General features: G+C 42.2%; 1 protein-coding gene across 9 annotated transcripts in view; it reads right to left on the reverse strand.

Moving 5' to 3' along the window:
• Positions 1-13,265, reverse strand: part of FIP1L1 (factor interacting with PAPOLA and CPSF1) — a 53,610-nt gene that overhangs the window by 18,870 nt on the left and 21,475 nt on the right. For 5 of the 9 annotated variants that reach the window (XM_083168481.1, XM_083168476.1, XM_083168473.1 and 2 more), the window contains exons 13-15: positions 4,233-4,287; positions 3,022-3,054; positions 288-343 (exon numbers count right to left, since the gene is read on the reverse strand). In XM_083168481.1, the coding sequence (XP_083024607.1) occupies positions 288-343; positions 3,022-3,054; positions 4,233-4,287 (144 nt within the window). The remainder of the gene's footprint in view (positions 1-287; positions 344-3,021; positions 3,055-4,232; positions 4,288-13,265) is intronic. The other 4 variants (XM_083168477.1, XM_083168482.1, XM_083168480.1 and 1 more) reach the window with 1 other exon arrangement.

Genomic DNA, 13,265 nt, shown 5'->3' on the forward strand with positions numbered 1-13,265 from the left:
CATGGGCTATTCTCCATTGAGGGGGTCCACGACCCCCATAGAGGAAAAATAGAACCTGTGGCTCCACTTTTCAGCTGATGATCTTGAGAAATGTGCAATTCAAAAAACACATCCAAATAAAATTATTAAACTTGCAACGTTTTTTTTTTTTTTACACTTCTAAACTCAACTTTAGCAAGACTGCTTTCACCTCAAGCCTTTAACAACTCCGTATGCACGCCAACAAGATCCCCTACAGGGCCGATCACAAGTCTTGTAGACCAATAGAAAAATATATGTACACTTACCACTACCATAAGGGAAAGCGGGCGTCGATCGTCCATCGTAGGCTGAGGAGTGTCCACTAGAAGCAGAATGTGGGTTAATCATATGCATACAGAGACTAGGTTTAAGCATTTAAAGTGATACAAAGAACAACAGCGTAAAAAAAAACAAAAACAAATCTGAATAATGAAACTATTACAGATATGGGCAGTTACATTGCTAGTTATGCACAACACAGGCAATGAATCCAGAGAGGCTGAATGCCAAAACGCATACCCTCCACAGACTGACACATACATGTCAATATCACACAATACGGGATAATGCAGATCCTCTTCCTTTATTGTCCATGCACAGTGGATTTACATGACAAAGCGTCCCACATTTACGGCAAGTATTGCAATAAGTATATTTATGAATTGTAGACATAAAACAACGCTATAATCATCCCTGCAGATGCTGTAAGCTAATTAATTACATTTTCCCAAGGGGTAAGTTGCCCCCCATCTATTATTAGTGTGGAATGCATCCATTTCTTGTTGAGCATTAAGTTGCAACATGAATTACCAAGCATATTGGAAATGCAACACCATCTGGGACCTATACTCTATTGGTGTAATGGCAATTTCATCTGAACGTTAAATCCAGCATTCAATTATTTGTGGTATTTCATGGAAGCTAATGCATTCGGCCAGGACTATCCAATTATTTGCAGCTCTTAATGATATGGGCGGGGTGGAGTTTCTTCGGGTGCTTCAGGTAAGATAAGCAGTTGTCGTATCCACAGTAACACGAGATCGGGAACTTATCCCAGACCCAATGTGTTATTGCATGACTGTCGGTCCATTTTTGACTAATAGAGATATAATTGGAAAGTGCAATAGGTCAAATCAAACTGTTTATTATCGGGGGGAAAAAAAATTGCACCTAATAGGATACTGGCCTAAGTATTTAATGTGAGCACAGGCTTGCAACTTGCAAGGAAGACTAAAAAATCTCCCCTTACTAGGGTACGGGCTTGATGCTATTAACCATGAGTCGCCTTACGTAAGTCACCATAAATCGCCTTAATTTGTAAAAATGAATAATCGAAAAAAAGCAACCCTCGCCGATTAACCCCTGCACTGGCTGCTCACCATATTCAATGTTCCAGGGGAAGCCTCACTGTCAGATGGCAAGGATTCTCCCATACAGCGAGGTTCGCGGCTAATGCAGGGAGCCCGCTGCATTTAGCTGCGAACCTTGCTGTTCTGGTAACTGCACACGCCGTTAACACATCGCTGTAAAAACTTAGCGAGGTGGAAACGGCGTGTGCAGGGGGGTCGGTTGAATATGGACCTTGCAAGCTGTGACAAAAAATGCTTTCTACACAGCAGAAGAGAACTGAGCAGTCAGAAGTTGTTCAATATGAAACACATACCGATTAACAGATTAACAGATATTGGGGGAGAAACTTGATGCGAGGTAGACTTCGCACACATCATCTGATTAACCTCCCTATATCTGTTTTGTGTGTTTGTGTGTGGAGTGTGATTTATTGCATTGGTTCAGCTTACTTAGATAAAGAACACAAGAAAAAAAGAATGTGACATAATACCAGAGATAACCTGGTAGGTTATGTTGTGTCTATAGTCAACACGAACAGTTTTAGACCGTGGTTTAAACCAGCTAACCCTGGCTCTGGGTATTCATTCCCAGACCTTCCAAAGCAGAAATGTCCAACGTTGGCCCTCCAGCTGTTGGGAAACTACACATCCCAGCATGCTTTGCAATAGTTTTAGCATTCTCGAATAGCAAAACTGTGGCAAGGCATGATGGGACCTGTAGTTTCACAACAGCTGGAGGGCCAAGGTTGGACATGCCTGTTCTAAAGCTACCGACACACTAGATAATAGTGTCACCCGATCCTGCAGAGCATAGCGACAAAGGGTACATTGTCAAGGGTGTACTCATGATGTGCACTCTCCTGTGGGTCACTAGATATAAGGGAGTTCGGTTTTACTTGGTTCTTATCACTAAATTATCACAATTTCGGCTGTTTCCAATTGGCTAATCGGCTGTCACGTGTTTTGTATAACCAATAAAATCCTGCTTTGAGATCCAAGTAAAACTGAACCCGCTCACTCTACTAGAGACATCCCCTCAGCCATGCAGCAGGCCGACAGGAAATATCTACTACAGAATACAGCAGGTCACATTGCTCCCTTCGTTGAACCTGGCATCCGCAAGCGTGTAGGCACTTGCCGCATGCTGGGTCCAATCAGTTGCATACACATCAGTAAGTGTACAGCCAATGAACTTGTAAGATACAGCCTTTTAAACACTACTTTGTTTTTGTTGCACACACTGCACATGAGAATTTGAAAATTCATTTCTATAAACTAGATGTAATGGTTTAGAATATGGACAGAACATTGTGTGTAGTTTGTAACCTCAAATCCACACAATTCATTGTTTGGATGTGAAGAACTGCATCCACCCAATTTATTAATGTGAGATTCCATAGCACATACAGTAACATTCATCGTGTACTTATACATTGCGCCATTTTATAGCGCAATGTTTAGTTGGTACAGCGATGCAATATCTCGTTATATACTGGTCAGGTAGGTATCCAGCTTAGAGGAGGTCTTTGGCGTAAAAAAGAATACGTTAACATGAAAGCCCTAAAATCAGTGTAAATCAAAATTCAAGTGAGTGTACAGTTAAAATTTCCAATATCACACAAAAGACAAAGAAGATAGATTTTATACTTACGTTAAATCTTTTTCTTTGAGCCCATTGTGGACACTGGAGACGTTGGCATAAAGAAAAGGATTTAATGTAAGTACAAATATAGTCTTTATTATCCTATTGAGGGAAAATGGAAACATTGCGGCGATGGGTGGAATCGGTGCAAAGCACAATCCTTCAAAATGTGGTAGCTGAAGCAACCCATGAAACTGGTGTAAGTATGAACTGACCTCAAAAAAGGAAGGATGCTGTGAGGCATTGAACACCAGATTAAAAATCCCATAGAACAAAAGGAGGCACAACTAAAGGACTGTGAACCCTATAAAACACCTGCACATATGGTAAGGTCAGATTTCTATGGAAAATCCTGACCTTTCATGGAAGTAAATATCAGTTCCACACCTAGCCCCCATCCTGTAAGAACAGCGGCAACCTGGACAATGTAAAGCAGGCCTGGCCATCTGTGGCTCTACAGCTGCAGAAACTACAGGTCTAAGCAAAACCTTCCACGGTTTCACCATTAGATCACGGCCTCTCTGACTGTAATCCTGCTTCCACCAAAGGCAGCTCAAGCCATGGCCCATTAAAGGAAGTAGCACTTAAGTGCCACTTAGCCATGCACAAATTTTGTTTTTAAATAAAAAAAAAAAAACAATGGACAACATGGCAAAAAAATAAAATCAGTGCAAAAGCACAACAGAATAGCAAAAAAAAAAAAAAACAACACACTGGAGTACTGAACGGGGTCCAGCAGCTATATGGTAGAGATATAAGGGGGGGGGGGGATAAGGACGTAACCTATGTAGCCACGACCACAGCAACAGAGTCATGTTCTCGTATACAGATTATTATAGTGGGTTCCCAAACTCAAGGCATCCTCACGCAGGGCTGGTGTAACTAGTACCTCAGTCAACTGGATTCAACATCTGTGCAAAGCATCACTATCCATAAGAAAGCAAAGGGACCATGAGGGTGTATTGAGGACAGAGTTTGGTAAGCCATTGGAATATACAATGCTCTTTACAATTACCGTATCAACAAGCAACTAGTTTATTTTAGCACTTCACAAGAAAGTATAATGAATTATTACTTTAAAAAATGTAAAATAAAAACACAAGACAAAAATGAATGGGTTACAAATTGCACAATTTATACTGAGAGACTGGTGGGAACACTATACTTGAACCGATTTACACACCAGTAGGCATGCGATAAAGACGATGCAAGGGACATACCTTTCTATTGTGGGTATAAGAGACGGGGGCGGTCCGCCATGTGGAGGAGGGAAACCTGAAAGGATTACAGTTACATTTTATGATACATGCATTTCACATTCACAGTGTAAGTCACAACTAAAGAGGATGACGTGCACATAGGTTAGATAAACACAGCCAAGTCCCATTGGTTCTGACACAATGGGCTCACAATGTCCAAGTCGATACATAAGAATGGTTGACATACCCTAGATCAACAATGATAGTAGGTCGCCATGTGCATGGTCGTACTTAAAAGGCTGATATGACCTTTCACCTTTTTGGCGTCTATGTTGACAGGTCAACATGGACACTGTATAAAAGTACCGCGTACGCTCACCATGTGTCAGGCACACTATTATAATGTAACTATATGCCCACTTGGATAATAAAGTATGAACAAATTATAGAATGGAGCCACTGCCGCACCGGTTTGGCATTATTGGTTATATATAATAATCTTTTAGTCCCATCTCAGATAGGACATTGTTACATGGAAGTCACATACATTAACACTGAGATGCTACCCACTACTTGGGGTAATAGTTATATGAGAGCAAGCAAGTATAGCAAAGTGCACTAGCACACAATTAGAACTAAAACATCCTTTTTATTTGTTTGCATTATAAGTAATCTATTTAAACAGGTGAAATATTAAAAAAAAAAAAAGTAGTGAGAATAAGGGGCAGATTTATTAAGCTTGGAGAAGAGATAAACTGGAGATAAAGCGGAGAAAAGGTAAAAGGAGATAAAGCACCAGCCAATCAGCTGTGTTTGAAAAAGACAGTTGGGATCTGATTGGCTGGTGCTTTATCCCCTTTTACCTTTTCTCCGCTTTATCTCCAGTTTATCTCTTCTCCAAGCTTAATAAATCTGCCCCTAAGTCTAGAAAAAAAAAATTTGTATAAATTAAAACTCCTGATTCAGGGTCTGATGTCAGTGGTTGCCTGAAATGAGCATATATGGCTCAGTAACTGTGCATATGCTGTGCTGCTATTGTAGGGTTACACATTATAACTTAACTAGTATCAAATTTAGAATACATCAGTAGTTATGATGTTGGTATGTGCCAGCACTAATACGTATTAGAATATATTAATTTGCTCTATATAATATAACACTGGTGACAACTCGTGTATTATCGTCTTTTAGCTAAATAGGAATAATTATTGCCAATCAGTGATGCAGCCAGTGTGTGGTTTGTTATGGGCACTGTAGCTCAGCCGATACCAGCTTCAGGAGCATTAACCGCTACTCAGATGTGAGTGTCCATAACAAACCACACACACACTGACTTCAATGTTTGGCAATAAAGTTATTACTATTTAGCTCTAAAAAAAATTCAAAAATGATCATCTCTGCTATCTAACTAGCTAACCACGGACTGCTAGAAGGAATTCTGCTATGCCGAGTCACTATCTATTGCTGCTAAATCATTGACCATTCGTTAATCAGGGATACTGATTGTAGTTGAACTATAGGGAAAATCAATACCCATATTTATGTTATAATACATGAGTGTCACCGGTGTGAAATGGAGGGGTATTCAATGCCCCTGAGGGCGAGAAGTGCCGATAGCTTGCAGTCAAGTATTCAATTCCCACCCCTTCACCTGCCGTTTCCACTTCGCTGGTTCCCTTTGCACGGTGGGAACGACGAGTGTGGCCATTAAAACGGCGGGGGCTTGTCACAAAATGCAGCGGACTCTGGTTTTGCGGCAAGGGTGGCTTTTCCTCGCCAACCTCGCCGTAGAAAACCCGCAGCATTGAATACCGCCCATCATATAGTAAATGAATATGTTCGAATACTGTCAAATAACCAGCATATTAGTGCTTGCACATACCAACATTATAACTACTGATATATTCTAGCTTTGATACTTGTCATGTTATAATGTGTAACCCTACTATTGGCAGCAATCATTTCAAGCAACCACTGATAGACTCTGAATAAGGAGATTTAATGAATACACTTATTTTATCTATACTTATTCTAACTTTTTAATATTTCGCAGCTTTAAATATATTAATTTTAAAGCATACAAAAAAATAGTTTTAGATCTAATTGTGTCCTAGTGCAACCTAACTACTTACTTGCTCTTGTATAGAAGTATGAACCGGGGCGTGGCCTGACCGAGATAGGGAGCAGACGCACCTTCCTGGAGCTCCGCGATCAAGCTTCTTCAAACAAGCCCTTTGGGGAGTCTTACACCCCATATCCCCACACCAGCAGACTCTCCCCACCCCACGGACACAGCAGACACCCGGCGGGCAGCGCAGCGGAGCCGGGGGACGTTATATAACGTCTTTGCGGGTTGCGGCCTACCCGCCGGAGAAGCCGGGGCCTCGATTTCAACACCCAGCCGGGGCGCGGACGCCGCAGCTACGTTCGCGGGCCTGAAAACCCGCTGGAGGCACATAGCTCGCTTCACATACCCCTCACCATCTCTCCTACCTACGTGGACGCTCCCAGGGGACCTCCAGCGCAGCTTACTTGGTCTGGAAAGGCAGAAGACGCCATCTAAAAGCTCTCATCCCCACAGACCGGCGGCCATTTTCTTTGGTGCAGCAGCACACAGAAAAGCTCCCTCACACAACAGTGAGTATAATCCTAACCCTGCTGAACTGCCTCAGCGTCTCTGCACGCTAATCATACTTAGCAGCAACTCCTCAGCTACCAGACAATCGCTGTATATAAGCTTTATTAGCAGCTAGGTGCCACACTCCAGCTTACTATTGCTTACTGAGACTCAGTCTCTCCCCTATTCGGTCTGCAGCCACAAGTGGACACTGCCATCCTTCACCACCCCCTTAAAGGATCTTTGTGACCTTCACATTTGACTGTATGCTATACACCTGTAGACAAAACTTCTCCTCAGTGATTGCAGACATGCTGGTCAGTCTGCTACTCACATTCTACAGATAGCCAATTCTAATTGAATCTCATTCACAACTGATCCTGTCTATTTAATTCTCTATGCCAATTAACGTGGTCATGCACTGAACATATCTTATATGAACCTCACCTAGACCACTACCTCCAATACGCTCTGATACGGATATCATTCAGACATACTCTCCTGTCCTGTCCCGTATACTTTTAGAACATCTTTCATAAATAAACCCTCCTTGCTACTCTCTACCATGCAGTCCCATCAGCAACGTCAGGAAAAGAGACGTGCTGACCCGAATACGACAACCGACTCTGAGAACCAAGATCTATCACCTGCTCATAAAAAAGCGGTGGCAGCTCAAGACTCTTATGTCACATATAATGTTGTAGTAGATGCAATTACAGCAACTATGGGCCCATTACTATCAAAGGCGGTAGCAGATATCACTGCTCAGCTACATCACCTCACCCACAGAGTCGAGGAGACTGAACATAGAGTCGGCGAAATTTTTCAAGATGTCTCCCGCCTTAAAAGAGATGTACCACGGCTAGACAAAAGCAACTATCAGCTCTGGAACAAGGTGGATGATCTCGAAAATAGGTCTCGACGGAACAATATCCGTCTGGTAGGCCTCCCAGAAGCAGTCAAGGGACCAGCACTAGCCCACTTCGTCCGAAACACCCTGCCCTCCCTTTTGGGCATAGAATCGGACTGTCGAGACATGGTGATCGAAAGAGTCCACAGAGTGGGCCAGAATTCCTCATCCACATCCAACCGCCCCCGAGTGGTATTGTTTCGTTGCCTTAACTATCTCCACAAGCAAGCCATCTGGTCAGCCTCCCGGAGCAAAAAAGAAATTATCTGGGAGTCCTCCAGACTATACCTATTCCAAGACTTTTCTGTGGAACTGTCTCGTGCGCGGAAAGCCTTCTCCCCGATTTGCTCTCGTCTGGTGACAGAGCAGAAAAAATTTGCAATGATATATCCCGCCAAATTGAGAATCTTTGACGGGACCTCTTTCAAAGACTTCAACACCCCACAAGATGCCGAGTCGTTCCTCAGGGAGGACAGACAACATAGTGACCATACTTCGGATATATCTGACCCTCCCTCAGGTCACGGATGATCTCCACAGAATTACAGCCTAACAACTGTCAGGTTTTCTTCATAAAAAATGTTCATAGTTAGTTTCAACGGCTTTCATAGCTCTTTAAACGTTTTGAACATAATAGTATTGCTCCTAATAACATATAGAGCATTAGAGAGAAATTAATGTCAGAGCGTATTTAACATACATTCTATACACGTAGGTTGTTCAAAGTGTTCAGGTTTGAGGTTCATTGTTTCTACCTCCTATCACCATAGTGATAAAGTTCGGTTTCACAACAATGATAAATTATATGTTCATGCTTAGTTGCTTATTTCAGATTATTAGAATTGGGCCAATGTACCTTTTATCAGCCCTATTTTTTCATGAGTCGTACTGTCCCCCCCTGTCCGTATGTTGCTTTCCTTGTGTTCTTTCCCTTCCCCCCTCCTATAACTCAGCTTCTGTTGGATTCAGTATTTATGTCTTACACTGGTGCAGATACAATTCTCCTATTACTTAAATGTCATTAAAAATTGGAACTTGGAACGTGGGAGGCATTAACTCCCCGGCCAAGAGAAGGAAAATTCTCACTTATCTAACCAAGTTGAAATTGGATGTGGCTTGTCTCCAGGAGACACATCTAACTGCAGCCGAACATCTCAAATTACAGATGATGGGCTGGAAATTACTGGCAGCTGCCCCATTCAATTCCAAATCTCGTGGTGTGGCTATTCTTGTTAGACGCTGTTTAAATATCTCTATTACAAAGACCGACATTGACCCCGACGGTCGATATCTTATAGCTGAAACTACTATTGACAATGTACCTTATGTTTTCTGTACGATATATGCCCCAAATGTATACAAGAAATCTTTCTTCACCTCCCTGATTACTAGGCTACTCCCGTATAACCCCTCTTCCCTAATCTTATTGGGTGACCTCAACTTAATATCCTCGCCCATTCTGGACAGATCCTCCTCACAGAGAACCCCCACTGTACTGCCAAAACTGGGTGTGCCGGCCCTAGCCAAACAACTTCAACTAATAGATGCATGGAGGGCAATTAATCCAATAGAAAGAGATTATACCTGCCTTTCTTCTGCTCACCAAACGCTATCCAGAATAGATTATATCTTACTAGCCTCCTCACTATTTCCTAATATTCAAGAAGCCGTAATTGAACCAATATGTTTATCCGATCATGCTCTTATGTGGATAACACTCCAAACCAACACTAATAGAGGCTCCTTCAGACTATGGAAATTCCCAAACTACCTCTCCCAATCTATCTCTTTCCGAAATAAATTAGATGCAGCCTGGATGGATTTTCAATTTAATAACGCAGAGAGTGCAGAGTCAGATCCGGCTTTGTTTTGGCAATCGGGTAAGGCTGTTATGCGTGGAGTAGTTATCTCCTATGTCGCAGCTGAAAATAAAAAGATGGCAACAGCCTACCTCGATTTACAAACAAACCTAACAAACTCGTTCCAGGCATTTAAATCAACTCCATCCCCTAACAATAAAGCAGCCTATAACACAGCTAAAATTCACTATGATGAATATCTAAAATCAAAAAGCGATAGATATATGTTTTCATCTAATTTCAAATTCCACCGTTATGGAAACAAAACGGGCAAACTCCTATCCAACATTCTACGTGGCTCACAGCCAACCACACTAGTACACCCCCTGCGTAGCGCAGATGGAACTATGGTGTCGTCAAGCAGCCAGATAACTGAGGTAATGAGGACTTTTTATTCGCAGATTTACACTGAACCCCCCCAACACACAAACAACCCCCTAATAGAGTCATCTCCCCCTCCTTGGGCACTTCCCACCCTCCCCCAATATCCAGAGGAATATGCCGATAGACTAGAAGCCCCAATTACACTAGATGAGGTCACGAGAGTGATCCAACAATCTAAACCTTCAAAAGCCCCTGGACCGGATGGCATGTCCGCGGAATTTTACAAAATTCTCCTCCCCCGGCTTGGTGATAATTTAGTTAAATTCTATAACCATATCATTACTACCCAATCCATCCCGCTATACTTCAATTCTGCGGTTATTAGATTGCTCCCCAAGCCGGGCAGAGATCCAGCTCAGCCGGGATCTTACAGACCCATTTCTTTACTTAACTTTGATTATAAGGTATTTACGAAGATCTTGGCAGATAGATTAAAATTCCATTTACCGCGGATCATCCATCCGGACCAGACAGGGTTCATAGTAGGCAGACACTCCGTAATAAATGTTAGGAAGATGCTAGGAATTATTCATCATATGTCATACACGCCCCCTTCGACCCCTAAACTAATTGTTTCCTTCGACGCCGAGAAGGCATTAGATGGGAATATCTCTTTACAACAATGCACCATTTTGGGTTTACTCCTGGCTTAATCAACATCCTACGTACTTTATACAATTCCCCAGTATCTCAAATATCATGCAATGGCTCTATCTCCTCATCATTTACAGTTTCAAGGGGCACCAGACAGGGATGCCCATTATCCCCCCTCTTATTTGCCATTGCCATAGAGCCCTTAGCGATCGCGATACGTAACTCTTCCCTAATTGAGGGGATCCCTATCCAAAACCATGTACTAAAAGTGTCCTTATATGCGGATGACATGATCTTGTTCCTTTCCAATCCTTCTACATCCCTTCCCGCAGTGCTTGATTTGATAGCTGCCTTTGGCTGGGTCTCAGGGTATAAAGTAAACTTGAGCAAATCTGAGATCCTCCCAATTCAAGGTGCACCATTATATTTCCAAACATTGCCGATACTCCAACCTTTCCACATCTCCTTCACTTCCATTAAATATTTAGGCATCAATATTCCCTCAGACCTCGCTGACTTATACAAAATAAACTTTACCCCAATAATTGACAAAATCAAGAGATACCTGGATAGTTGGATGTCTCTGCCCATCTCCCTGCTAGGACGGATAGCGGCGATAAAAAGCATTCTGTTCCCCAAAATTTTTTATATAATGCAGATGTTACCCATAACACTTCAACCCAAAGATATAAAAGTCCTCAATTCCCTTTTTTCTCGCTTCCTGTGGCAAGGAAAAAGACCCCGAATAGCCTTCGCCAAACTGCGTCTACCCCGTAACAAAGGAGGACAGGGCTTTCCAGACCTGTCACAATACTCTAATGCCATATTCTTCAGGTATATTGGTGACTGGCTGCTTGACAATAGTTCCTACACAGATACCCAACTAGATTCCGCTTTGTTTGCCCCGTTCTCGCCAAACGGGCTGCTCCACACTAAATGGCCAGACCTCCCAGCTTTTATTAAAGAACATCCTTTATTTACAGATACATACAGAGCCTGGATAACTATTTCGAAGAAATTTCATTGTAGCCCCTTATACTCCCCATACATTTCTCTGTGGGGCAATCCAGCCTTTCCTCCGTCACTAACTAACTCTACTTTTTCCCAATGGAAAATGAAGGGCCTAGCCTCCATCAATAAAGTATTTGACCCTGGAGGCGAATTGCTCTCCTTTGCTGACCTCCAATTGCGATACCAACTTCCCTCTCAAAACTTCTACATGTACCTTCAAGCCAGACACTACATCCAATCGCTTCCTAAGCCGAATAATTCGGATAACACGGCATGCCTTTTCCAATCCCTCCTCAAACTCATTCCCTCTGTTCCATACAGAATCAGTTCCCTATATATACCATTAATATCCCTAACAGCGTCCTCCAGTTGGTCTACAACTTTACAGAAATGGTCCACAGATACCCCCAGCATCTCATTGTTACCTGACCTTCTGTCCCAATACGACACTACCCTTAAATACCTACACTCCTCTTATTTACAAGAAGTCCATATCAGAACGATCCACAGGGCATATATCTCCCCTGCTCAGAGGAAACACATGACAAATGCAGAGACAGGTGCCTGTGTCAAATGCATGCTTTCGCACGCAGATTTCTTTCACTGCATCTGGGGTTGTGGGAAGATACGGAAATTCTGGAACAAAGTCACTCAATTTATTAACTCCATGCTCTCCCTTCACCTGACCCCAGATCCACTAGCATGCATCTGTGGGAACTTCAAAAATTGGAACTTAGGCCCTGACAAACAGAATAAACAATATAAAATTCGACTTCTGGCCACGATAATCACAGTTGCCAAGAAAACCATCCTTATACATTGGACTACCCGGTCGGCCCCCTCCCTTACAGAGGTCAAACAGAAATTAATCCAAATCCTATATTGCGATAGACGCTCTACGATCCCAGATGTGGAGGCAGGTGTAGAGAAATTCTATAAAAAATGGGAGCACTTTATTAATACCCTTGACACCCAATCTCAAGATCACATCATGAGACTGTTTGAAAATACCTCCTGGAGCTTGCTGCGTCGGATAGCGACTGGTAATTGACATTCCTGACAGATTAATCATGATATGTTTCATTTGTACTTTACTCCGGTTACACCAGAATTACTGACCTGGATCTTTCACTATATATCCCCCCTATACTGCCTCCCGTATGTTTGTTCCCCCCTCTCCCTTGTCTGTCCGTCTTCCCCTTATTCAGCTCATATATTTTCAGATAGTAGTTTTATTTATGTTATCTCTATTTTTTTTTTTTTTCTGTATTAGATATAATTATATCTTGCAGGATCTCCACTCTACTAGTCCTATTGAGCTACAGTAAAGCTATGTGTATATGACACTGTCAAATAGGACTGTTGTGTATACTGTATTGATACCATGATTCTGTCATGTTCCGCTTAATTTTCATCGGTCATCTGTTTGACATTTATTTCTTTATTCTGTATTGAAAACCCAATAAAATATGTTTACAAAAAAAAAGAAGTATGAACCAAATGATTAAAGAAAAAAACCATGAAAAACTTGTGCCAACCATGTACATGCTGACCTTAAGCTTGTGTTGACCGGTCATAGTCTACCTAGGGTCTGTTGACCAATAGTGGTGGAACTAGACATTGTTGACCCTTAGAACAGATACCGTCCCATTACGGATATTTGTGGATTTGGCATTCTA

This window comes from Crinia signifera, chromosome 1, assembly GCF_055691185.1.
Source record: "Crinia signifera chromosome 1, ASM5569118v1, whole genome shotgun sequence".
Lineage (NCBI taxonomy): Eukaryota > Metazoa > Chordata > Amphibia > Anura > Myobatrachidae > Crinia > Crinia signifera.